Genomic DNA, 27,238 nt, shown 5'->3' on the forward strand with positions numbered 1-27,238 from the left:
GCAGGGAGGTTGTGAGCCGCGGCGGATGAGGGGGAGCTCGCGTATTTCGGGTGCAGACCGCACCGCATCGCTTTTAAACCTGTCCCCGTGCTTCGTGAGCTGCTGCGGGCGCCGGTGGTGAGGGGAAGAGCTAAGAGTTTGTCAGGGTAATAGAGCCAGCGTGAACGAAGCTTACTGGCATTCATTGTGCTTTGGAGTTCGGGTTTGGTTTGCTTTTTGGTTTGGGTTTGGGGTTTTTTTTTTTCCCCCCTTAAATGACTGGGTGAGAAGTGTACGGCTTCTCACGTACGTGGGTGTACTGGGCGTTTGGGTCACTTTTATGTAACTTTCGTTGTAGTTGCATAATGGCAGAAGCTGCCGTCTCTCCGCTGAAGCACTTTGTGCTGGCTAAAAAGACAATCACTGCCATCTTCGACCAGCTGCTGGACTATGTCACTGAGGGAGCAACTTTTGTGGAAGGTTAGCTTTCGACTTAAACTCAAGGGTCTCGTCTGTTGCTTCGAATGTGTTTTACGGCAGCGCAGCGTACATGACAATATATATCAGTATGCTGTTTGTGTAAGCGTATGCCTTCAGAAATAGTCATGTTTTTCATTTGACATTGATTTTTTTCAACTTAGGCTAGCAGGAATGCCTAGGATGGTTCCGTATATGAAAAGCTGATTGCATCGCTTGGGCTTGTAGCCTAACCTCCTTTCCACGAGGGTGAAAGCTTAACCATTCCAGCGTTTATAGTCTTGTTGCGGTTTCCTTTGTGCAGAAGAAAGGACAAACAGGTTCTCCCATTATTCAGTAGGAAAGTAGATCAACATGACGTAATGCAAAGAACCGCTGGTTACACCCTCAGAAGTTTTAGCAACGTGGAGGCGTGTGTGTTGCCACATGGAGTTGGTTGCTCATCGCCCCAGTGAGCTCTGTAGGGAGAGGACAGCCCAGCCTAGCTGGTGTATCCATGAGAGGTCCTGGCTTCCCTTTCCAAAGGAAGCAGGTGTCTCAAAGAGCGGGGCAAATCAGCCCGGGAGGCTGTGTTCACGAGGTTATTGAATCCAGCAGTTAGATTGTTGATTAATCTAAAGTGATTTATGTCATGATTTCACAAGTGCTTGTGGTGGAGCTGTCAAATGGCAAGGGCTGGTATCAGTGTCTGTAGTGGGGTTTTGTTTGTTTTGTTTTCTTACCGCTGTACAGTTATAATTTAAACAGATCTTTGTTGGCATGGGAAGTACTGATAATCTGTATCTTGAATGCTGGAGCACATACTCTGTACGTGATTGCTTTTATGTTATTCTTTTTCTACATGTAGCAACATACAGGAACCCAGAGCTTGAACACGTAGCAACAGAAGACGAACTAGCAAAAATACAGGCATATAAAAAAAAGTTAGCAGTCATCGGTGAGGTGCTTTCACGGAGACACATGAAAGTGGCATTTTTTGGCAGGTAATGAACAGAATTACCAGAACTTAATTTGATTTTGGTTTTTTTTCCTCTTGCAGGGCTTAGTGTCCGTATTTCTAATTTAAATGCACTGGAATTAGTGCTTCACTGTAGAATTATTATTTGAAATATAATACATAAAACTACATTCACTCTTATCTAAGTGATGCCGAATATTTCTTTGATGCTATCTTGCTTCATGACTGTAGATTAATTATGTATGTCTTATTACATGTTTTTCATTGATAAACTTTGTAAAATAATTATCCTGTATAGAATCATAGAATGCTTTGGGTTGGAAGGGACCTTGAGAGATCATCTAGGCCAACCCCCCCTGCAGTGAGCAGGGATTGAACCATGACCTTGGCGTTATTAGGACCATGTTCTAACCAACTGAGCTAACCCAGCAGACCCATTATTTGACTTAGGAAGGTCTGAGTTTGTCATTACCCTCCAGAATGGCTTTTCTTTTTTTTCAGTGTGGTGGTTTTGTTTGTTTAATAGCTTTGTTTTACTGGACTGTTACTGTTGAGAACTTTTATTTGTGTTTGGTCACAAGTACTGAAAAACTAAACTTTGAGCTGTTCATGTTTCCATATATAAGCAGCTGAAGAAAAATGGAGGCAGTTGCCTTGTTGGTTGTATCATTAGTCTGACAGATGATGATTACAGGGGATAACAGCAGCAATGTACTGTACAGCTTATAGAGCGATCTGAATGAAGCTATGAATTTCTGTGTTTCCTGAGTCAGTAGTTAGGAAAACTTCTAGTTCACAGTCCTTGGTGGTATTACTGCAGACGAAGTGTCAAACCGTTTGTGTATTTAGATAGCATTTCCAAAGTTATGGGTGATTTAAATTCACTTCTGTTCTAAAAAAAAATTGTTTTCAGTGTTAGAAAATTTTTAAGTTTGGTCAGCTTAGGATTATCTCACCTATTATTTTTTGTTTTATTATTATTTTTGCAGCAGGAAAAAAGGGAGTTAAAAAGAAAGGTATTTGTTGTACCTAAAGTGTGTTACTATGTTAGAAGTATTCTGAAGAGATGCTGTCAGGTGTATAGACCCAAAGCACTGAGGTTTTATGTGTCTCTGCTTGTACGTATTGTGTTTTCCATTTACATCAGTGGAAAAGTCTTAAGTTTTCAGTGAGAAATTCTGATTGGGTCTTAACACTTCCAGTAAATGTCTGCATTCCAAACATTGTGCCATTCCGTTCCTATAAAATTAGGAGGGTGTAGAAAGATGATGAAAATCTGCCTTACCAAATGTGAAGTCACGTATAAAACAGTGAAGTCCTTCTAAAAGACTACAGTACCAGTGCTTTCAAATGCTTTTATGTGCCTGGTTAGCCTGGGGTCTGTTAGTCTACTTTGCTTCAGGAAGATTGATTTTTCTGCGCTTAAATTTAAACGTGTTGTTACATATTTTTTCTGGAGTACGAATCTTCATGTTTTAGTTCTAAAAACTCAGTAATAGTATTGGAAAAATGTGTACAACAGTCGTCTTCATTTTGCTAAATATAGTTCAGCTATTTAAAGAAAAACAATAACAGGATCTGCGATAAAGAAATTAGTTGTATCTCAGCCTTGATATTTCACAAAGTTAAAAGTTGAACACATTTACAAGCTGTGATGTGTGACAAAAGTTGCTTTTGCAAAAGGCAGAGGTTCAGAGCAGGAAAAAGGGAATTCAACTCTACCTCTGACATTTTGAATAAATTTGCAAACTGTTGTAGAGCGAGCACTGAACTTTTTCGAGAAGTAGCAGCTCAAGAATGAGTTATAGTCTATGTAACTTTATACTGTTGTGTAATAGTTAAATCTCAGATATTTATGGGTGAGGGGTAGAGGGTTAGTGCAAAGTATGACATTACTGAGAACTTCAAGTTCTTGCAGAATCTTGAGTTGGTGACCCGTTCCTTTTAATCAACATGGGTTTGGTTAATTTAGCCACCTCTTCCTTCTGAAATAAGGACAAGACTAAGTTTCATTATTAAAGACAGCATTTGCATTATAAGGATTGTGCACAAGAAATACATTTGAGGGTTTTTTGCACATTGTTACACGTCTTACTGTAGGAATCTTCATTCAGTTGAGATTATGATCCATTAAATTGTTCTGAGTTGTCATTGCTGCGTGTGATGAGAATTCCCAGGCAACAATGCTTTGAACCATATCTGAAGGCAGTAGTACAGCTATGCTCCTTTTGCACCTCATCTCATGCTTAGAAGACTCTTGTCAGAAGCAGCGATTCCTTTCTGACTGGTAAAGATCAGACGTTTCTCTAAAGACAGGCTGAGTTGCTGAGGTGGTAATTTCACAAACTTTTTAAGGAGTCGCCATTGATTGCCGCCACAGAGGGTAGTCCTTCCCTGCCCCTGTCATGCAGCGTTCTCCTCATGTCCTCCTCCAGCATCCCTGGAATTCCTTTAGCTTTGCTGTGAGTGGGAGTGTGGAATTGTTTTCCGATCAGAACATAATTCTGCCCAGAATGTTAGGTATATTTTCAATCAGTTCTTGTCTACAGGAATCCTAGGGCTGGCACAAAGAAGGGGCAGGCTACCCCCTTATGTGGGACAGCATGCTGTTGTTTAGCAACTGCTTTAAGTTGATCTAACACATGTTTTTATGCTAGATGCTTTTTCTGATGTAGCAAAGTTGAGCCAGTATCTTTTACAAATTCCTTGCTCAGACTGAGGTACACCAGAGAAAGCATGCTTCCCAGTACAGGTTGGGCTTGTTGAGCCAGTACATGTTACGCAAATGAAAATTGGTTTTCTTTCTTGGATAGGCAATGCTGATACCAAGAAAGATTTTTGGAATTGCTAGTCAGATGAACTTTTCCTGCACTCCCTATTCTTTTCTGGCAAGCTATGCTGTACTGGCTTGAAGCTCTGTCACCCAAAGCAGCTTGCAGTATGTGCGACTGATGAAGTTAAGTGGGGGTTCAAGACATTCAGTTCAAGGCAAATGTACGTGTAATGCTGCTGTACTGTGCTCAAAGTGCTTTTATCTTCTATCCCTCTAGAACGAGCAGTGGGAAAAGTTCAGTCATTAATGCAATGCTGTGGGATAAGGTACTTCCTAGTGGGATTGGCCATACAACTAACTGCTTTCTCAGTGTGGAAGGGACAGATGGAGATAAGGCTTATCTCATGACAGAAGGATCAGATGAAAAGAAGAGTGTCAAGGTACAGTTTTTGAATGATTAACGCTACTTTTCACAGTAACTTTCTCAAAAGATCTGTCTTTTAACAACGATTTCAAGTCTAACAAAAGTAAAAGGCTAACTCATTCTGCATTTGTAAGTTCTTATTTAGGAGGGAATAACTAACAAACTAAAACAGTCTACGCAGTTTTTCTTGGATATTTCAGAGAAACAACTAATGTGTGTCTCGTTGTAGCATAGCATATGTTGAGTGACTTATGTTTATAGGACTGAGAGTAAGTTCTGTTACTTGTTAAGGATTTGGAATGTGCCTCTCATTTGGCCTTTACAGTGCTTAGCTTATTTAACTGCTCACATTGATATGTTAAACCTCTGAGGCAAATTCACGATGATGCTCAGTATCACACGCTCTGGCCTTGTAGAGAATACCACTTTGTGTCTCCAAAGAAACTCCTATCTAAGTTTCAAGGCACTTGTTCTTTAGATGCTGGTGAGTCTTAAAAGCTTAAAAAAAAAAAAAAAAAATCGCAAATATTCACCAGAAGGAAGTATGAACTCTGTTATCCTCTTCAGGATAGATCCTGTCCAGGTTTGCCTGAGAAACAAATTAGAGTGGTTTACAGACTTGTTTGTGGTGCATATTCATGTTTGTCTTCTCTTTGTGCTCTTTATAGACAGTCAATCAACTTGCTCATGCACTTCACATGGATAAAGATTTGCAAGCTGGCTGTCTCGTCCATGTCTTTTGGCCCAAGTCAAAGTGTGCCCTGCTGAGAGATGATTTGGTTTTAGTGGACAGGTATGTTTTTGGTTTTAGTAAATGTTTGCTTAAATAAAATAACCATTATAATGTTTAGAAAAGAGACTGGTTTACTGATTGATTGTGTTTCAGTTGTTAGGGTGCAAAATTATTGAAAGACTTTTTTATTTTGGGGGGGGGGGGGTGTGCCTTTTTTTTGAGAGAGAGAGAGTACAGAGTTTGTTCTTTTGTATATACTGCTGCCTGTCATCACCCCACTAATTTTGGCCTTGTAACAGTTGGAACAAACAAGTGTCTTGTGATTGAGCTGAATAAGGGACTAGCTTTTGGCTGAGGATACTTCTACCTTTAAAACAAACAGCATCAAAGGGTGAATAGGGTTGTTGCAGCAACAACCTTTTGCCCATCTCCTGTCTTTAAACACTTCAGACTGGTCATGGGAAGTGTAAGCAAATCTGGACTTCAGTTTTAAAAGCTTCTGATAAGAGTTGCAGTGCCTACATAGCAAAGTAATGGGTGACCTCAAAACATAATTGTGACTATGTCAGCTGTGTGTGCCTATGCGTTGGGCTAGCATTTCCTACAGTTTGTGTATTTTAAGAATTCTAAAAGCTGTTGCTTTGTCTATGTCAAATGCCCATATTCCTGGCCAGTTTGAGGTATGACCTGGTAATATTTTTTCACACATCAGTATAGGTTGAATTTGTGAGTAATTCACTCAAGTATGAGGGAATTTGTAAGTATGATTTCTTCATATCCAGCCAAATAACATCCAGACTGTATTTTGATAAATTGTAGTGCTTTTTGTTGCATCTCTAATCTTACATCTTTGAAATCACTGTGAGTTTGTCATTATTTTCTTGGGTGCAAACTGAGGTCCTGTTAGTCACAGAAAAAGCCAGCCTGCCTGGCACAGGGAGCTGGTTGGTTTGATGCACTGCTGGACTTCTGAGCTTATGCAGTTGCGCCATCTCCTTGGCGACATGTGCGTAGCACAAGGGTGCTGGAAGCCCAGAAGGGATCCTTGCACAGATATGATATAAGGCATGATTTGTGATCTGCACAGTCTCGGTTGCTAAAGGTGAAATGTAAAGGGAAAAGAAAACAGCCTGGAATCTGAGAGAACAGGTACTTGTAAGGAGAAAATCATCTTTTTACTGTTAGAACCAGCAATAATTCAGGTTGGCAGACATGACCTAATGCTCATATTCCACTTATTTTTGAAAAACTGACAGCACTGTCATATTAGCTTCATTTTAATTTGTTATTAAATCTATGCCCAGCTTGCATAGCATGTCACTTTAAAGAAGGCCTTGATTATTGGAGAAAATATTTTATGAACAACTGTCCTTCTTGATTAAAATCTAAAACTTGGAATATGGGGAGGGGGACCATTCTGTGAGACTGCCTGGACTTCTGACAGACTGCCTGTCACTTTTCTTGGCTATTATGCTCTGCATATTTATTTGTTAGAAATTGCATTTTTGAATGAGTAGATGGTCCAGTGAGTGACTGATAAATGCTAAATGGTAATTGGCTTTTGCTGTGTTTGCCTTAAGCTTGAGTTAGGCGTCAGTCTAAAGATACAAAGCTTTGTATCTTCTTGCAAGGCCCTTAGGCAATCCCACTCTATTTTTATCAGTTTCTAAAAATCAAATACTCCTTTGCTGGATAAATATGAGTTTGTGTGTTTTTATTCTCAACAGCCCTGGCACGGATGTCACTACAGAACTGGACAGCTGGATTGACAAATTCTGCTTAGATGCTGACGTGTTTGTGTTGGTTGCCAATTCTGAATCAACTCTCATGAACACGGTATGATGTGCAATGATTTTATGTTACTTCTTCATTTAAATACTCAGCAGTTCCATAACTGAAATGGCTTCTCTTAGAGCTTTACTGAAGCTCCCATGAATCACTGCACTTAGATCTTGTGAGTAGGATTTGGGAATGGGAGGCAGGAGACAATGTATATCCCTCACTAGGGAAAGGAGAGCCAGGCTTCTCACCAGCTTTGCTTACTCCGAGTTGAGCATCACATTTGTCCTTTCTGTCTCAAGTTTCTTTTTTGATAAATGGATGATGTAGTGTTTGTCTCACTTTACAGTTTGTCAGTATTTGTCAGATGAAGACATTTGTATTATCAAAGAAATAAATTATGGAGTATTTAGAATCCAGAAGTTCAGTAAAATACACAAAGCAGGTGAAGAAGTTGAATTTTTGTCTTGTTCGTCATATGTTCTTGTCTCAGAGGGTGAATTCCCTTGGTACACCTTGTGTTGAGGACAGGTGCTACAGGTTGCCCTCATTGGACTGTGTTTCTTCTTCTGAAGGTGCTAGCAATAAGCATTCATGTTGTATGGTTCTGTGCAACTTGGAGAGCTGAAGGTATTTCAACAACTTTATTGTATAAAGCCTTGTTTCAAGAGAGAGAAGACTTCTATAAACCTTGCAGCCTTAATATTTTATAACTCAGAGAAGGAAAGCATACAAGGTGGCCAAAGGAGCTGTTGTGATACTCTAACTACAAGACCAGAGATTTGCTTTAATTTTGTAGTGATCTCCATTTTTGACTAAACTAAGCATTGTGAATGCAGACAATACCAATATAAGGTTTCTAAGTTATTCAAAGTGGGACTGCCAGAATGTAGTATAAGGCCACTGAGAAATCTCTTGAAGACTTTTATTAATCCTACTGTAGACAAATAAAGTGCTCTGATTGTTCTTAGCATAGTTCTGACATGCGGCGCCTGAACTTTCTAATTATTGAGGCAAGTTTTAATACAATAAAGAACTGAATGTACAAAGACAGTATTTCCTTGCATTCTAGGAAATTAGAATAGTTTGGTAGGAATCTGAGAAGAACATAAAATGAGCTTAAAACCATTACATTCCATCTTCTGAGCCAAATCCACAAAGACTCAAATAAGGGAGATGTGATTTAAAAGGCAAAGAAAGAAGATTCTGACAACATCCGAGGCAAAGAGAGGATTTGGCACAACTATGGCTTTATCTCCTTTGTTATCTCACATGAAGGCTGCTTTTTGGCTTTTAGTATGGAGGGAGTCTAGAAATTGTTTGCATTATGTGCATACCGTAGTTGGTTTGTTTCTTTTAATTAAAAAAAGGAAGAAGAAAAAAAGGTTGGGTTTTATTGAATACCTCATTACTATACAGAAACATGGAAACAATAGGGACCTGTGTGCCAGATTTCAGTTTGGTGTAATCACGGCACAGAGAAAAGGCCAAATTTGATTTGGTTCTCTCATTGGCTCAGGAGAAATGAACCATGAAGAACAACCTGACTGAGATAGTAAATATGCAGGAAAGATGTGTAGGCTGTATGTCTACTGGAAGATTCTATTAATTTTGTATTTGTCTGATCCTTAACACCCAGTCACAGAAGTGCTACTCTGCTTTTTAATGTGATTTTTGGCCAGTCTTTGTTCCTTGTTGGGCATGGCTGAAAGCTGCTAAATAGAAATAGGTTAGTCTTGCCATTTGTTTGAAGCATTAAAGTCTTGCTGAGTCTTTTTGGTTGCCATGCCTGTGAATCCTCACTTAACACTGAGCACCTTGTAATTACTAGGATCCGGAAATAACCAGTGTCCAGGAAGTAGGTCTTAGTTGTGATTGAGGCTTTGGCTAAGTAAACAGCTCTCTTAATCTTTCTCCTTTTTAATTCTTTCAGCCTGGTAGACACAAATGAAGTTGCCTTTAACAATTAATGTAACTGCTCTAAAGCATTTGTATTTTGCTTTGCGTTGTGGCAAATAGTCATTTTTTTACTTCATCTACCCAAGTTTATCCTTTAGGTAAAGCATATGATAACTAAGTTCTCATCTTCCTTAGGCATTATTTTTACCTCTTACCATAACAGGTTTGAGAATATTTGGCAGCTGCTGCACAACCACAGATTTTTTTTCAGAAATGTGTTGTTTCTAATATTCCCTCATAAATTCCCTTCAGACAAAGTTCTCATTTCTGGAACAGTAATCTTGTTTACACATGCTTACTCCCTGGCTGATGGAGACTAATGTATCTCCAGTGTTGTGTCCAGAATATGCGGTGGTGTCCTGCTGCAGATTCAAAAAGGTTATGGCAGCACAGAGATCTCTTCTGTCTGCGCTGTGCTGAGTGGGGATTCGCTCCATCACGACTTACACATTATGGCTGTGAAAAAAGCAATGATGGGTGGTAGGTACGGGCAAGGGACCTAAATACATTTTCAGGTACATGCATGTCTTATTTTTAAAATCAAAACATTCAGCAATGACTTTTTTTCCTGTGGTTCAAGCCATACATCCTCATATAGGAAATGAAACTTGTCTGTAGTTGAAGTTGACGTTGCCTAGTTGAAGAGTATAGTCAGAGGGTGTTTTTCTGGATATAGAAACCAGATTTGGCAGGGTGAACAGGAGCATCTTGGTAGTTCAAATAAGAAAGACTTCACAGTTTTAGCCAGGCATCTTATTTAAAAAACAAAATGAGCAGATACAGTCATGTTTTGTGTGTTCTTTTTCCCTTCCTCTCTTCCCACACAATATTTTGCATGTCACACAATTGCATACAAATTTAATAGAGGGCTAGAAGTATCAAAGGAGGTGAAGTTTTGCAATAGTAACAGTGAAAGAAGGAGGAAAAAACAACAGTGAATGACATGATCAATTTAGAAAAATAGACTTTCTTTTCCAGTGTTTTCTAAACTATTTGTTTTGGAAGTTTTCTTAATTTGTATTTGTACCTAATTTTAGAGGAGCTTGCAGTATCTTTGACTTCTGGTATTGTCATCGTTTTTAGGACATTTGATGACTTTTGAACTATCACAAGCCTTTTTTTGTGTTGGATATCTGTGTGTTTTAATGCTAATGAGTTCTTTTAAATAAACTTTAAAAAAGCTGGATTAACTTCAGAATCTGTTACAGAAGAATGCGTGATTCTGGTTTGGATGTCTGGGGAGTTGTCTGTTTGTGCTTTAATTCTTAGGAAAAACATTTTTTCCATAAAGTGAACGAACGACTTTCCAAGCCAAACATCTTCATCTTGAATAATAGATGGGATGCCTCCGCATCAGAACCAGAATATATGGAAGACGTGAGTGACTTGATGGCTCTTATTTGGGTTGAATTTTTTTTTTTTAAATATATATTCACACACACACATATATATACATACATATGTATAAAGAAAAGGCCTCCACATGCATAAAAGCATGCTAAATTGCCTAGGTAATGCAGTTATTAATATGAAAACACCAGCTTTGTCTTAGTAATAAAAGGATAAGTTACTTGGTCAGAAAATGGAAATAACTTATTCCTTGTTCAGAGCAAAAAGCAACCTGCAATTCAAACTACAATATATGCAGGCAGGTAGTACAACGGGAAGCTTGATTAGAACCTTTTTCCTGTGCCATTAAGCTTGTTTTAAATCTTCTTTGTATTACCTTTTATTTCTGTAATGGTAATGCAGCCGGAGGGTATAGATTATACATGTATACGTGCATAGAGTAGCTGGCAGAGTACAGTGTTAGATGGTAACAGTTCGGTGTGCTCTTCAGATCTTTCCAATGGCAACTAGCTTACATAAATACAGAGAGTTGTAGAAGTATTGTTGCTTCCAGGACTGTTTAAATGGTTAAAAAGCAGCTGCTGCATCACTAGGATTAGAAGGCATCTGCTATCTAAGGAGTTATCCAGCATCTGTTTCTGACTCTGACGTTCTGATTTGATGACAGCTCAATTTTTGCATTTTTCTCATGAGCTTTTTACCTTTTCCTCAGGTGCGTAGGCAGCACATGGAGCGCTGTCTGACTTTTCTAGTTGATGAGCTCAAAGTTATTGATCCTGTAGAAGCAAGGAATCGCATCTTTTTTGTTTCAGCAAAAGAAGTTCTGAGTGCCAGGAGACAGAAGGCCCAAGGAATGCCAGAGGGTGGTGTGTAGGAACTCTTGCTTTTCTTCAAATACAGAGAAATATTGTAAAACCTGATAAACAAAAATATTTAAGATACAGTCACTGCTGTGAGGTATTGCTCTCTCCCTTACGGTCCGTTATGTTTCACAGGTGGAGCACTTGCTGAAGGATTTCAAACAAGATTCCAGGAATTTCAACATTTTGAGCAGATATTTGAGGTATTTACGATGGGCTTTTTAGACTGCCTGGTTTATAAGCAAAAGCTACCTTTGCATTAAGCTTAGCTTAATTTTACTGAACATTACCCGTGTTGACAAGTGGAGGAGTGTAAGGTATTCAAACCATGTGACAGCTTTGCCTTATCTGTGGGCTCTGTTCATCTCTTCTCACCTTGAATAGCAGGTAGTTGTTGGAAAAAGAAGTATTGTTCGGTGAGGGGAAAGGACCAAAACTGAAGTCTTAGCTCATGTTTTGAGACCTCAATCTGAATATAGTCTATATAAAAAGAGACAATGCTCTTAGAAAGGGGTGTATCACTTAGAACTGTGAGCTGGTGAAATGTTTGCTCTATAGTAAGTCTTATTTTGTTCTGAAGTTGTAGCTTTATAATTAATTACTGTAATTCAGGACACAAGTAGTAAGAAATTCTGTTTCACCAATGTAAATCTAAATATTTACTTGTGTTTTTAAAGCCAGAGTTTTGAAATTATCACCATTATCTACCGCTTAGTTCTGATACTCTGAACACTAACACTATTTTTGCATCCTTGTTGCTGTACAGAATCCATCCTTCACCCTCAGTTTATCTATATTCCTAGTTGGAGTTTACAGGTTCTTCAGAAATTGGACTGGCCAGACAATTGAGTAATTTCTTTGTGATAGAATCCATTTGTCATGCTGAATTTGATAACTAATTAATGAAAGCCATTCTTGGATATCTTAAGGAGGCATTTTGGATATGCCTTGATGGTTTTGTGTGGTATGTATTGACATTTGATGCAACATGAGCCTGAACAATATGACTGTAGTTTGTATACAGCAAATGCTCAAGACTACTCTTGCATGCTTCAACCAGTAATTCCTTGTTTGGTGTATTCTAAAAAAATCAAACTGCTTCTGAAAAGTATTTCTTCTCTCATTACAAGAAGCCCATTTGACCTTAGCAAAACCAAGTCATGTAACGATGTGTGTATATTAAAAAGGTGTTAAAATAGCAATTTGATTCAGTCTTGCAAAAGCATGAAAACGTCAGACTAAAGTTTAAATTTAATCCTTATCCTCACTCTTATGAGAGATGACTGAGTTGTTGTAATGATTAGTTGAGAATACTGGCAGGGCCTGAGTCCATGAGGCATAAAATTTCTTGCTTTTGTCACTAGTTGTAGCCAAACATGCATTTTTGTTTGTAATTTTTGTCCTTAGAAATATAATAGGAAACTTTCAAACAGTAGGAGAAAAGTGGAAATTAAGTTTCTAAATAATTTATTGTTCTTTCACATATTTTGCCACGTGCTGTACCCAAAGCTTTTTTGACAAAATCTCTTATGATTACAGTTAAGCACTGAACGCTTAGGGTATTTCAAGATTAAGATGGACATGTGACTTAGTGAATGATGTGATGCTGTAAGTGCTCGGCACATCTGTAAACCAAATGTCACAGTCTCAAGTTGGCCACCAAAATGAGAAGCATCCATCACAAGGTCACAACCATGACAAATTTCTGTGGAAGAGGCAGGGACAAAAAACAAGTCTGTGACAGCACTGAATGGCCTTAAACCAACTTTTTTCTTCTTTCATGTTACCTGTTTTGTTTGTTGCACACCTTCGGACTCCAGCAGTGAGAGTGCATTCTGTAATGTTTTTCCCTCCTCAGCCATGTTTCATCCTGAAATCATAATGAATCGCTTTGAATAGGAGTGTGATCACATCACTTAAAGAGCATGACGACGTGTACTAAACTAAGATTGCCAAAGCAATTTGAATTTTAAGTGTCTGATGTTGCAGCCTTTTTCACATTCAGGTTTTGTGGGCAATTTCCGAAGTTATAATGGCATTTTATTTGCTTTTAAAGCAAGGCTGATACTTACATTGTTCATCAGGTCTGAAATCTTCAGACCTAATACTCAAATCACTGTCACCTGAGCTGATAAAGTAACTGATGACAATATGGTGTCAGTCATGTTTACCAGCTCATATATTAATGAAGAATATCGTACATCAGGTAGAATTTTCTGTGTTCAGTCTGGGAACGAATTCCTGGTTGATACTATGCTTTATACACTGCTAGACCAAATTCGTATGCTGTTTAGCCATGATTACAGCCTAAGCACTTCTGGCTAAAGCACTTTGCATTTACTCTGTTTCTCGAGAGAGGAGCTGCAAGTCCCCAAACTCTTGGATTACACTCCAGTGTGTGAAGGGGAAGGGATGAGAGCACAGGTGCTTCTCTCTGTCCTTGTCAAACACTGACCCCTTCTCTGCTTCTGTCTGTCTTGCCTTTAGCTCCTTGTCCCTGTTCAGGTGCCCTGCTCAGGCTTTCCAAATGTCTCCTGTGCTCTTTCATCCAGTTCTAAGCTACCTCATCGCCCCATTTATAAACCTGTCCACACATTCCATGTTCCCACTGGCTATATCTGCTGGTTTTGCTCCTCCTGGATTCTCTCACCCTGCTCTTGTCTTCGCTAAAATTGGACAACAACATTTCCACATGGGCTGAGAGGAAGAACTGTTACTTCTCCAGTACTTCCACATTCCTGATTTCAGTATCAGTTCCCTGATGGGGAAGCCTGTTCGTCCCAGGACTGATACGAGCTCAGTATAGCTAGAATCATAAAAAAAGTCTAGAAATGATCCATCAGTGCTAGTTTTTTTGTGATATGGGAAAAATTTGGACCATTTTTGAAAGGTTTCTAGCTACATTTAGTTAGACTTTTGCATGAGGGCAAAAGGCATTCCAAAAATAGATATAACATGTTCTTCTGCAAAGCGGTGGTTAAAGTTGCTAAAAGAAAAACTGGTCCAGGTATTACTAGAAACACTTGTAAGCAGTAGTGAAATTAAGATTTTAGAGATTCATGTACTAGCTTTAAAAAGTGATGTTACTATGTACGTCAGTATTACAACAAAGGAAAAAAGACATGCAGTCTTAAAGGAAAAGGTTGGATTAGTGGATCAATTCTGAATTTTTATATTGTGGAATAAGAGAAAGTAGTCTGTGTATCTTCTGAAATTTTACAGTGAGGTACATAGAAATGCCTTATCGAAACAGCAAAGAAGTGCACGCACAGTGCACTGTGTGCACTAGTCCTTAGTGGATATTCTACATAAGGTCAAACCCCTCTGCCTCAGGTTGTAGTGTTTCCCAAGTTTCTTTAAAAAACTGGTAACAGAAATGTGTGGGGAGTGGAAGAGGGAGGCAGGGCGGAATAGTAATTCTGGCTGTAAATTGGAGTGAATAACGCAGCCTGAATTAGTACGCTACTGCGGAGTCCTTCCCTAACTGCACGGGAATGTAATAAGCTGTTGTGCTTAAGACTGTCTTGCTGTACTGGAAGCGGGCTGGAAGGTAACTGGGTTTGGTTACACTGTTGAAACATACCTTTTCAGTTATTTATATTTTATACTTATTTACAGACTAACAGCAAAAATGCTGCTGTCCCCCTCTTACCTTTCCCAGTCGTTTAACTAACCTTTGTGTTTTTCCTAGTGCTCTAACTTGGATTTTCTGATTGTGTTGTGAGTGACTGTCATCCTTTTATCTACCACATACTAATGTTGGGAAGACTCTTTCCTCTGTGTCTAGTCTAGCTCTTACAATGTGCTGATATTTATGAAACTCTGGCCTTTCATTGCTGATTTCTAGATCTGCTTCATCGAGGAACAGGGAATATATTTTACCCATCTTGTTTATTTTGTTTTGCTCTATTTTTTTTAGGCAGCTGAAATTTGTTGTTACAAATGAGGCCATAGGCAAGTCTTTTAAAAGCAACCTAAACTTGTTTGTGCTATGAAAAGTGCATCCATAGGTTGAGAACAATTAAAAAAACCCCATAGATCTGGCATAAAGAAACTAGCTGCTTGCTTTCTCCCCCTCAGACACAGACGATGTTGCTACTTTGTGGTGACTTAGTGCAGGTTGAATTCCAACAGCATTTAATTGGCTGCATAACTCGGGATGTGTAGTTGCTTGATAAAAGTCGAAGTCCTAAATTATGGTTTACCACTATTGATTTGCTTGTGCCCAAATTGAACATTTGTATATCTTTTCAATCAATGTCCTGTAATTTCTGAATCACTGTACAATATTCAAGATTGCAGATTGATTAGAAATTGTATCTTTAGAGCATTCTGTACTCATTCATTTAAGACTTCAATAATCTGCAAGTAAGCTAATATTTTAAGGACTACGTAATAACTTTTTTATCCTGTGAGAGAATCCTTGTTTCTTATTCCTAACTGTATGTTTTGTTCCTGGATGGTCGGTATTGACATGAACATGTCAAATTTTATCAACAGAACTGCTTCTTGAAACTAAGAATATTTATTGCAAGAAAGAAAACTCAAGCTAGGCAATATTGCCAGCATTCATGTTAGACATTTATAATTCCAAAGAGATAGTTTGGAAAATTTTCTGAAGAGCTAGATTTATCTTTCTTACTCATCTGAGTTTTCTTTTTTCTTTACACTATTAATTTATTTTGAAAGAATAAAACCTATGCACATTACTGTGAATGAACATGAAGGTACAGATTTGCTGCTATAGACTCACTTGAGATTTCAGTTCTGTTGTCTTTTAATTTCTATATATTTTCTCCCTTTTTATTTCCCACTGGTTTAAGTTGATGGTAAAATTAGCAGCATGTGCTTTCTGACAGTGAAATTCCTGAATGTGTTGGCATGGAATTGCAGTAATGTGTTGTGGCTTGGGCCCCTCGCAGGAGTGTATCTCGCAGTCAGCCGTGAAAACCAAGTTTGAACAGCACACTATCAGAGCTAAACAGATACTAGATACTGTGAAAAACATTATGGACGCCATAAACGTAGCAGCAGCAGAGAAAAGGTAGGTTGGTTGGAGGGCTGGTTGGCTTTGGTTTATCCAGATCCTCTGAGGAGCCATTTCTATGCTGGTGATTTTCTTGGGCCATTATGGACTTTAAAATTCACTTTTCTCGCTTGGTAAGAAATAGAGAATTTCTCTGGTGTGTCAGTCTTACTACTCTTCACTTGCACCGCTCAGTCTTGTCCTTGGTCTGTGACTTCTGTATAGGGATCTCGGTTTACTTCGGTATTCTTTGTTACTGACTTACAGTTACAAAGGCAGTCTGTGGGTTTTCAAATCTTTTTTCAAAAATATTTTAAATTCTAAGTTATTCTAGCTGTATCCAACATTTCAGAAGTGATGCTTGGGCCTGCTTTACCTAAGTTTTTTGTTAACAGTAACACTGAGAAAATAAATGGGAGGATGTGGACACTTTAATTTGCAAGTGGTTGGAATACTGTAAGGGATGAGAAGAGTGCAGGGTAACAGAGGCTTGGCCTCTGACCCTTTCCAGACTGTATCCTTAAATGTCTTTATTCCCTCTTTGCCCATGTAATCCTTTTAGTGCTAATGATAGCAGCTCATCTACTCTGATAACTTCATATATTCTTTGAGGTTTACATATATATGGGTGTTCTCCTCACTTTTGTTGCTACCTCTTGTCTCTCTTTGTACACAGTGAACTTGCTGTCGTGTTTAATCCTTTCCATCCATCTCCTTTCTCTGTCTGTTAATAGTGTGTCTTTATGTTTCAACAGACTCCGCTGTGCCTGTCAAACACACTCATCTTCCTGAATATATCAGCCTTTACAAACTGCATGTTTACATACTAACTTGTCTCAGGTTGTCAGCTCCTATGAAAACATGCTGTGAAATGTTTAAAAATATTCTGATAGCGTACTTCATTCTGTCAGTTGACCTGCCAAAACCTGTGTAGTGACCCCTCTTAATCTGAATTGCTGTTTCATGTTTCTGCTGGCCCTTCAAGATATAACTGCTTTGGATCTTAAGCAATTTTTACTTAAATGATAGGGCAAGGACTTCTGAAGAGAGGTGTTTGTGGCAAGGTTAGTTTCTGCTGCCTCCTCTTTGCTTTGCAGGGTCGTCACACCCATGTCACTGTTAAGGAATAGTTGAGTGGCGCTGGTGAGCAGCAGTAGGACAGTTTGATCAGATTTACCCTTTTTCTTTTTTTTTTAATTTTTATTTTTAAATTAGGATAGACTAAGTCTGTCTTAAAGGCCCCTGATTCTGCCCCACCTTTTCTAGTTGTAATGATGTACAATGGTAACAATTCCAACTCCAAATGCTGTTTTTGTAAATACATCAAAACCCAGTAACTTGAATTATGTTCGATCAGTGCAGCCTTTAAATGTGCGTGTAAATTTAATATCTATATTGCAGTCATTCGGAAGCAGTGCCTCTGCTTTGTTCAGCCAGTGTCACTTTGAATTCTTTTTGGCTGCTCAGTAAACCATCAGCTAGGTGGTCCATGCCTGATTTAGGGGGCTTGTTTCATTACTGGGAGAATTCCTGCTGCTGGTGATGGTGATTTCCTTTCTGCTATGTTAGAGTCCATTCAATGGAAGAGCGAGAAGATCAGAAGGATAGATTGGACTTTGTTCAAAATCAGCTGAACATTTTGACGGAAGATACTAAGGAAAAAATCAAACATGTTACTGAGGAAGTAGAAAATAAAGTAAGTAACGGCAGTGTGAAAAACCTCCCAGATTCAAGTGCTGCCTCTTCTGTAAGGCAGCTCCTTTAGGTGCCCACCCAGCTTATGAAGTAATGTTTGAAGTGTCTAGTATGTTCCTTTTCCAATATTTAAAACAAAAAAAAAGAAAAGAGAAAAAAACCCCCTTAAATGGCAGTCCTTCCTGACTATCAGGCAATTAAATCATTCATTGTAACAGTTAATGCAGTGGTCTGTTTTCACTCTGGCTGGAAAAAGTAAGAGAAACATTTTATGTATTTACCACATTCTTCCAGGTCTCCTCTGCCATGACCGATGAGATTTGCCGACTTTCAGTTTTAGTTGATGAATTTTATTCAGATTTTCACCCTTCTCCTCAAGTATTGAAGCTCTATAAGACAGTAAGTTTTCTTGCATGGTTTGAAGCCAGGGTCTTTGTCTTTCTGTTAATTTCTACTGTATTTTCATAATTTGCAGAGCATTTTAAGTGACACTTTGTTTAAGCATTGCAGGATTGTTGCTTTCTGACATGCATATCTCTGTTTACCTAAAACTGGAGAAGGTTGAAAATATTTTCTGCTTTCTTTTTGGAAAGATGTTAATTTTTGTTTGAACTGTCTTTTTACTGGAGTGGTTACTGAAAGCAACATCCTGTAGTCTTCACTTCTAGTAAACAGAGACCTTACATAAACAATTTTCACCATGCCTAGAACGAAACAGATCAAAAAATAAAATGAACTTGCAAGTACCCAACACTTTGTAGGGTTTTTTTTTTTAAAGAAAAAAGGCAGTTTTTATTAAACATCTATAAATTCCTCCTCAAACTTAGTATTTTAAAGGTGCATACAGCTCTAAGTTTCATCTTTTGCCTCTTATGTTCAGACTTTGCTGCTAAATGAAAGGCTGCCATGACTCCCACCTGTTTCAGCCTTGTTGATCAGCTGGGAGTGCTGCATTTTTAGGACAGTGCTGTCCTGGTTCTGCAAAATGGCCAGAGTAGGCCTCCATGGGAGTTGATGGGATCGGTTTATCTCTGTGCAGAGCAGTGAAATTGGCTCCCATCAAATGACAACAGTAAAGGCTTTGCAGGGCAGTATGGTAGTAGTATGTTTTTCAGTGTCACAGTTTATTGAAAATACACACTTTTCCATATGCCTTTTAATGATTACAGTCTTAGAGGAATCTTCCCTGTGTCACTTTAAGTAGGTTTTCAGTCACGGTGTGCAATTTAAAAGCATGGTATTTCCATGGTAACGTGCTTTTCTTCCCACTGTAAATAACAATGCTTAGTGTTTAACATATCTCTGCTCTGTATAATGTAGTTGATTAGGTAAATATGAATTGATGGCATATATTCTTTATAAACCTTCAGGAACTGAACAAACATATAGAAAATGGTTTGGGAAAGAACCTGGCTGATCGTTGCTCCAATGAAGTCAATCAGTCAATGCATCAGTCGCAGCAGGAGATGATTGGTAAGATGAGGAAGGAGGAATGTTAAGACTTTTTGTTTAGAGAAAGACAATTTAAGAAAACTTGCTTTTAAAAGAATTTTCTTTCTGATTGTGATTTAATGTTAACACTATAAAGTGATAAAAGGCATCCTAGATCAAGACTGAGTTGTCTGTTCAGCTCAGTAGCCTGTCTCTGATATTAACCAGTAACAGATGCTTGGGGAGAACAACAGTGAACCAGGGTAAATGCAGCGATCCATCCCCGGTTTAGGGACTTCTGAGCCAAGATACTGTGTGTGGATTAATGGCTTAAGCAAGTAGTAATGGACTTGGGCTCTGGGAACTCGTCTAATCCTTTTATAAACCCATTTAAACTTTTGGCTTCCACAACAGAGATATGAAATACACTAATTGTTAGATAATGTTTCTGCAGTATAATCCTCTCCCTAGGTCCCTCCAGATTCTGAGTGCAAAACAGAATAGTTTCACCAAGTATTTGTGCACTCAATCTTTTTTTCCCTCTTTCCCTCTTTCCCTCTTTCCCTCTTTCCCTCTTTCCCTCTTTCCCTCTTTCCCTCTTTCCCTCTTTCCCTCTTTCCCTCTTTCCCTCTTTCCCTCTTTCCCTCTTTCCCTCTTTCCCTCTTTCCCTCTTTCCCTCCCTTTTTTTTTCCCTTTTTTTTTCCCTTTTCTGTAGTAACTCTTTTGCGTATCCATATCTCTCTTCTGATCTGTTTCTGGTAATGAAAGATTCAGAGCAAGACCATGGAATTAACGTGAAGGCTTCTGTCATCTTATGCAATAATGTTGCCTTTTCTGTATGGCACCACAGAACTGCTGGATAAACCAACTTTTTCTTAGTCCATCCTTATCTTTTGAGCACTGATAGAGGTCTTTCAGGTCATTTGACCATTCTTCCCAGCAGTGCTTTCTCTATCAGTTGATTTTGCATGACTTTTCTTTTATCAGAGCAATAAATTACCTGCTTTGTTAGGATCAATACTGCTAAAATGCCCACTGATTTTACAAATAAAGAAATAAAAATATTGGCCAATTTAGGTTTCTGTGGTTTACAAAGCTGGTCAGCAGTGCAGGGATGCTACTTGTGAGTATGCTGTAGAGCTTTTAATGTTAACTTGTCTTTACTGTTCTGTTTTACTTCTAGAAAACCTGAAACCATTGTTGCCTTCTGGTGCTCAGAATCAGCTCCACTTGCTAATTCCATGCAGGAAGTTTGACCTTAGCTATGATCTGAACTGCCATAGTCTGTGTGCAGATTTTCAAGAGGATATCATGTTCCACTTTTCCTTGGGATGGACTTCGCTTGTAAACCGTTTCTTGGGTCCTAAACAAGCTCAGAGAGTACTGTTGGGGCTAGCAGATCCAAATTTACAAGTGAGTGCTTGATTAGGCTGACATTTTAAGTGCCTTGTTTTACCTTGATGAGAATATATTGATTTTTACTGTATTCGCCTCTACTATTTATATGCTTGCTGCTACTTTCCCCTAGTCCCTTTGTGTGAAGTATTTTTGGTGAAGGTTGTTTTTATTGGATTATATTCAGGGTGAGAATGGAACAAAAAACCTTTCTTAAACTTTCTGCATCTGTTACGTGAGGTTTGTTTTCCTTTGGATTGAACCCCTTGCGTAACCTTTTCATTTATAACTTTTTGATCCTTATGGCAGAGCCAGTCCTATGTAGAACCCTTACTCTAGCCCAGTCCCCATTGGGCAAGGAACTGTCAAAATCTCCACTGCTTATCAGGAGCCTTGTTCAGACTTCTGTGCTGAAGAGTTTCCTTTAAGTAAATCAAACCCTGAATATATGAAAATAAAAGAAAACCAGTCCGCTGTGTAGTTCCTTAATGCTTTTTACTCAGGCTGCCATATTCCGCTCTTCTAGATCCCTCATCCTTTAGCTACCACCCCGTCTGCTGCCAGCATTCCTGCCGTAACACCAGAGAACGTTTCGCATGATGATTTTATGGTTCCTTTGGTAATGAATTTGGCTTCACTGACATCACGGACCTCTATGAGCATCATCGTTGTTGGCGGAGTGGCAAGTAGCATTAGCAACATTCACTGTACTGGACGTGATGGCAAAGATTAAGCTGGTCTTTCCTGTTTGGGGTGCAACATGAAGCATGTAATGGATTTAATAACGCTGGGCCAGATGAGCGCGTGTGGTACACAGGATACCCGCAGTCAGTGTGTAGTGAGAAAATCAGTCTAATTATTCTGGGCATGGTTGGACATACTCTCTATGCCATGTGTCTGTGTTCAGTGTCTGAATTAAAGGATGATTTGATGGTGCCTCATTCAGTTTGGATTTGGCGGGAGCTTTGCTTCCTCCTTCATGAAAGAGCAGTGAGGCTCCATGCATAGCCTCCATGCCACTGGGGTACCAGCTTATTTGAATATAGCTGTATTGCTCTGCAATAATAATATGGAAATAATATATTTCCTTAGACTAATCTGGTGAAAGGGCCATGAAGACAATTAAAAGAATGGGTGGAATTAGGTTTTATTCTGTAGGGCAACTTACTTGAGCTAATGAAGAGTCATCTTTTTCAGATTTGGAGAACAGTAGGCTGGAAACTCATCTCTCTCTCCTTAAGTATGTATGGGTTGTTATATCTTTATGAGAGACTAACTTGGACCACTAAAGCAAAAGAGAGAGCCTTTAAACAGCAGTTTGTAAACTACGCTACTGAAAAGCTGCAGATGATCGTCAGCCTTACAAGCGCTAATTGCAGCCATCAGGTGCAACAGTAAGTATCACCCTGGTGTTTCCCCTCACTAGGATAGGAAATGCATGTCAGTGTGGTACCGTGGTGTCCTGGGAGTGGGGACTGGCTGTACGTGGAGTGGGAAGGCAGCTTTAGTGTCCCTCGGCATTTATTATGAGGGAGTTTTTTAAGAGAGTTTGAAATTACCACCTAAAAAGGTCAATACATATGTCTCTGCGTGTGTACGTGCAAGAGTTAGTCTTAAGACATAGATTCTCTCTGTCCAGCCCCTTACTATAAAGATGTGGGAGTTGGCTCAGTTCGAGTGGAAGTGGAATTAGTCTGCTTTTAGATTAGCATTGGATCAGCCCTGAGTCACTTCAGTGGTGAGCATTTGTTGTTCTGCCTCAAGGGTTGGTATGGGCGAGTTGTAAGCAGCCAGTCCTGGCTCTTCTGCACTGCCGATGAGGAACTTAAGAGCCTTTCTGAGCTGTTCTGGTGTTTTTATGTCTCTTTCCCAAAGACTTCACCTGTCTCTGCAGAGTAATGTCTGGGTGATTGCATCCCTCAGCCCCTCCTGTTGAAACGGTTTGTTTTGATTAAATTATTATTTCAGAAAATTAGGCCTGCTAAATGAGACCTCTAACCACCAGGGTGCAGAACACCTCTCCTGTGTAGCCCAGGGAATACTTTACTAACACAAAGCTCAGCTTCAGCAGAGGAAAGAGAATCATCCCCGTGTCCAGCAGCTGTGTGTCTCTGTGAGGACATGGAAGAGCTGGACTCAAACCAAGGCTCCAGTGAGGTGAAGTAAGGAGGAGAGGAGACGTCTCCTCTCCTATGGGAGAGCCTGGTTGCTGGCCCGGGGTGGTAACTGGGTTTTTTTTCTTTTGTGTAAGGAGGACTCTTGGAACTTGGGTTGGGAGCACATGGCTGAGGCAGCAAGTAGGATCGGGTGCCTCAGCAAGTCTGGGGCAGCCCTTGCCCCGCAAAGCGCTCGCGTTCCCCATGAGCGGGGCACGGGGCGCTGCGTGGGGCACGCGGCTGCTCCAGCACGTGTTCCCGCCGGAGTGCCCGTCTCAGGCGGGTACCTGTTGATGCTCAGTGAAACGTTGCCAGACGTGATGTTGGCATAGTCTGAGGTGCATCTTGTATGTTTAAGGTTTCTTTTTTTAACTTAAAAAAATACATAATTCTCCTGCTTTCTGCTATTCTGTAATCCCTTAAGAGCTGGAGACTTTGATTGCTGTGTTCTACTGCATACTGCAATGCCATGTGATTTTTATGTATGTATTTATCATATTAATTTTTTTTTTTTTTGTATCACAGACTTCTGTAAACCATGATTACAAACTTGTTTTCCCTTTAGGGAAATGGCCACTACCTTTGCTCGGCTCTGTCAGCAGGTGGATATTACCCAGAAAAACCTGGAAAAAGAAATTGCTAGGCTTTCCAAAGAAATAGATCAGCTGGAGAACATACAGCACAGCTCCAAGCAGCTAAGGTGAGTCTGGGTGTGACTGGCCACGAGCAAATTCAGTGGGATTGGTGGTTGCTGTTACTTTCAAGTTGAAGTGAGGTAGGCACGGGTGCAGAAGGGTGTGCAGCAATACCTGTTTTCTTTACTTGTAACTGAACAGCTCTGGTTAAGTTAAATAAATGTATGCTTCTACCTAGGTGAATGAGCAAAGCTCCAAAAATACTCTTTCTTAGGTCGTCTTTACCTTGTTCTCTCTTTATTGTATGGGAGAGATGGCTTTCTCAAGAATAGTAATCTTCTGTAGGTAAATTAGGGTGGCACCTTCCAAAGAACCCTCCCCATAGAACACGAGAGCGGCTGCTGCGTTGAGTCGTTCAGTGCGATACCGCTGTTCTTTTAGTACCAGCAGTAGGTGTTTACGGGAGAGAAGCTTCCAGCAATTGGTGGTTTCGGGACATAGGGGCAGCCCCAGCCTTAGTTTCGTGTTCTTTTCCCCCTGCTGTAGGCCTGCCCGGGCTGTGGGCTGCCTCTTGGCCTCAGGCCTTGAGGGCCGCAGTGGGGTGAACGTCCAGCCCCGTAGTGCGACCCCGCGGCACGGAATGCTGCGGGAGCGGCCTGTGTGAGGGGCCCTGCTGAATGCCCTCCCCGGGTTAAACCTGGGAAGGAAAGGCCAGAACCAGGGAGGTCCCGGGTGGAGCTGGCAGAGCTTTGGGAAGAGGGAAGGCGGGGCAGGCAGCTGGTGGCCGCCGAGTCGGGTCCCGCACGCGCACGGTCCAGGGCACACGTGTAGGCTTCCCTAGTGCTGTGGGTTTCAGGAACAGAGGAATAGAAATGAAACACCGATGTTAATTCTGCCTTCTCCGTGATGTTACTGCATTGAAGTAAAGCCATTGCTTCTGTTTGTTTTGCAGAAATAAAGCCATTCACCTTGAGAATGAACTAGATCGCTTTACAAAACATTTTCTTCAAAAGAGCAAATAAAACATCGTTGCTAACTTTCCTGGTGATCCTTTGTAGGACAAAGTAGAAATTTTTCAGATGACACTTCTCCTCTGTGGAGTCACATGAAATGAAATGATTTATATTTTACATGTTACTTTGATTACACTTGTTAATTATTGTAAAGCTTGGTTTGGACTCCGATGGTGAACCAAACTGAAGAGCTGTGGTACTCTGTTACGTTTGTTTTGCAGATTTGGAGTTAAAAATTATCTTTAAACACTAAATTTCTTTGGGCACTTGACAATAAAACCCCAAATCCTTATTGGTTTTCATTAGTATTTAGCAGTGGCAAGTCTCGCTTCCTGGCATCCAGGAGTTTACGCAGGGAGAGCGAGCTTATCACGGTCGCCGCCGTCTCCTGTTTTCCGTTGCTTAGGAATTAGCCAGGGATGGAGGATGCTGCTTTTGTGCGTGTGCATGTTTTTGTTTAATGAAGGGAAGTGTCAGCTGCAGCATGGGGAGAGGACTTTTCTTTTGAAAGCAAGTGAAATTGGGTCGGGCAGCAGTTCCTCTCGCTCAAATGGAAGTGAAAGGTGATGTAAACTGCAGAGCATTGCTAATGAAATGCAGTCGACTCTAGTTTCCCCTCTGGCTACCGCATTTAGACAAGACGGCACCGATTAAGTGAAAATAAACCTATTTCAAGAGGCTTGCCAGATTTCTTGCAGTTGGTAAAGTGATAAAATGGTCACTTGCCTGTGAGACCACTGCTAGAACCCGTGTTGAGGTGAGCTGCGGGCCTGTGTCGCTGCCACGGAGCCAGCAGCCGGGCGAAGGAGAAGGCGCGGAGTGGATGGGCTGGACTCGATTTTTGCAGGTGGTGGGGGGAAGCTGGGGGTGTGAGGCTTGGCCTCGAGCTCCTGCTGCTGCATTCCCAGCGCAGGGAGAGGCTGGGCTGGACAGCTTTGACTCGTGCAGTGCCCTGAGCAGCCCCTTGGCTCTGCTGCAGACCGGGGCTCTTCTGGGTGAGACTTAAGGCGGGGGGGTGGAGTAGTTTACCTTTGCTTGCCTCCAGCAAAGCAAAGCCTCTTTTATTAAAAAAAAAAAAAAAATTTTTTTTGCTGTTGGCCATCTGCAATCATTTAACACCAATTTTTTTCCTAACTCTACTTTTTAAAAATAACTTATTTTAAGAGAAAAGCCTTTTCAGAATATTTATATATTTTTATGTAAGTGTTAACATGACTAAATGAAATATTCAACTTTAAGATATAGGGCTTTGCTATTTTCCAGTAAATAAGGGCTCTCTTAAAAGGAAACAGATGTGAAATCCAATGCTAGAGGCAGTTAATTATTTGAAGACCACTCTCTTTTCACCACAATGTATTTTGGTGTTTGTTTCTGACTCTGCTAGCACAAGCATGGCTCTCTTGGAAGTTCCGTTAGCAGTGTGCATGAGGAGGCTCGAGGTTTGGTTTTGGGTTTTTGTGTTTTGGGGTTTTGTTTTTTTTTTTTTTTTTTTGAGGGGAAACTGTAAAATACCAAAACAAGTAACAGTCCAGCCGTCTTGTATCTGAGGTTACAGATGTGTATTTGTGCTCTTTTGCTGGAGCATTTTTGTGGACATTGTATTAAGATAAAACTTTACGTGCATGTGTTCTACAGTTATTTATTAAAAAAAAATACTACCCCTTTGTTCTAGTAAGTTATTTGGCAGCTGTGTCAAAGGTGAGAACCCACATGCACCATAGCTCTCTTAAGTGTGATGTGGATCCCATATAGGGCAGAACTGCTGAGGTTGAATTAAAAAAGCTGCTTCCTGCAGCAGACAAGCAGGCTGTGTGCTCCATACAGCAGTGCAGCTCAATTAAATGTGTTGGAGAAAATAGTTAATGCTACAGACTTAGAAAAGGAAGGATGGGAAGGTGTTGTGTGACAGGAATTCCGATATGTAGAATGAATATGTGTTCTAAAACCTGGTTTTTTTTCCCAGTCCGGGCTTGGTGGCTGGCAGCTTCCAGCTCACTTCGCTGTAGCACAAACCCAGCCGCCGCCTTTCTCAGGCAGAAAACATACCAAGACATACTGCTTCGGGGAAAAACCCTCCCTAATTATTTATCATAAGGGCAGGTTACTTGTGTAACGTTGTGCTGTTTACCATGCGCACGCAGCCCTCCCGTTGCTGCGGCAGGGTCGAGCTGGCTGCGTGCGGTGGCACAGGAGGAACCTTGACCTTCAGGACAGGGGCCGCTCCTTATTGCAGCCCTAATGAACCACTCACAAGTGACAGGGTCTGGTTAAAAGCATTTGTTTATTGGTTACAATATCAAGTCATGGCAACATCTTTCACTGAGCCACTGTACAAATACAAAGAAAAAGATCCATCATGGAAAAAAAAAAAGCTATAAACAGAGTTCATAGCAAGTGATTTTTTTTTTTTTTCACAGGGAAGTCTTTTTACAACAGCACTGTTAAAGAACAAATGGCACAAGTCCCTGGTTTTTTTAATAGCTTAAATAAAAGCTTTAAGACTGTTTCTGAATACATACACAATCCAAAGGCAGTGCAGAATCACTTCATAATTGGTAACATTACCGAAGTTTTCCAAAGTAGTCAGCAACAAGT

General features: G+C 40.1%; 1 protein-coding gene across 7 annotated transcripts; it reads left to right on the forward strand.

Moving 5' to 3' along the window:
* Window positions 1-25,450, forward strand: MFN1 (mitofusin 1). Of its 7 annotated transcripts, none has more exons than XR_012831299.1 (18): window positions 1-146; window positions 338-459; window positions 1,304-1,439; window positions 4,465-4,627; window positions 5,280-5,404; window positions 7,072-7,180; window positions 10,352-10,459; window positions 11,145-11,298; window positions 11,428-11,495; window positions 16,215-16,336; window positions 17,888-18,014; window positions 18,308-18,412; window positions 19,384-19,486; window positions 20,628-20,857; window positions 21,366-21,521; window positions 22,037-22,233; window positions 22,808-22,996; window positions 23,561-23,588. XR_012831299.1 is itself a non-coding variant. In XM_009487316.2 (18 exons), the coding sequence occupies exons 2-18, from the start codon at window positions 345-347 to the stop codon at window positions 24,650-24,652; spliced, it is 2,223 nt and encodes a 740-aa protein (XP_009485591.1). In that variant the 5' UTR covers window positions 1-146; window positions 338-344; the 3' UTR covers window positions 24,653-25,450. The 7 variants fall into 7 exon arrangements, 5 of the variants coding, with proteins under 5 accessions (XP_009485591.1, XP_075572447.1, XP_075572448.1 ...); XR_012831298.1 differs by lacking the exon at window positions 23,561-23,588 and adding an exon at window positions 23,091-23,159; XM_009487316.2 differs by lacking the exon at window positions 22,808-22,996 and adding an exon at window positions 24,583-25,450 and having other exon boundaries at window positions 23,561-23,695.
* Window positions 25,451-27,238: the final 1,788 nt, after the last annotated feature.

This window comes from Pelecanus crispus, chromosome 9 (assembly GCF_030463565.1).
Source record: "Pelecanus crispus isolate bPelCri1 chromosome 9, bPelCri1.pri, whole genome shotgun sequence".
Classification (NCBI taxonomy): Eukaryota; Metazoa; Chordata; class Aves; order Pelecaniformes; family Pelecanidae; genus Pelecanus; species Pelecanus crispus.

Coding starts and splice junctions, on each gene's coding strand:
- MFN1 (XM_009487316.2), top strand. CDS start 345: ATGGCAGAAGCTGCCGTCTCTCCGCTGAAGCACTTTGTGCTGGCTAAA. Junction 11,299..11,427: donor CCAAGGAATGCCAGAGGGTG/GTGTGTAGGAAC, acceptor TATGTTTCACAG/GTGGAGCACTTGCTGAAGGA. Junction 19,487..20,627: donor GTCGCAGCAGGAGATGATTG/GTAAGATGAGGA, acceptor TTTTACTTCTAG/AAAACCTGAAACCATTGTTG.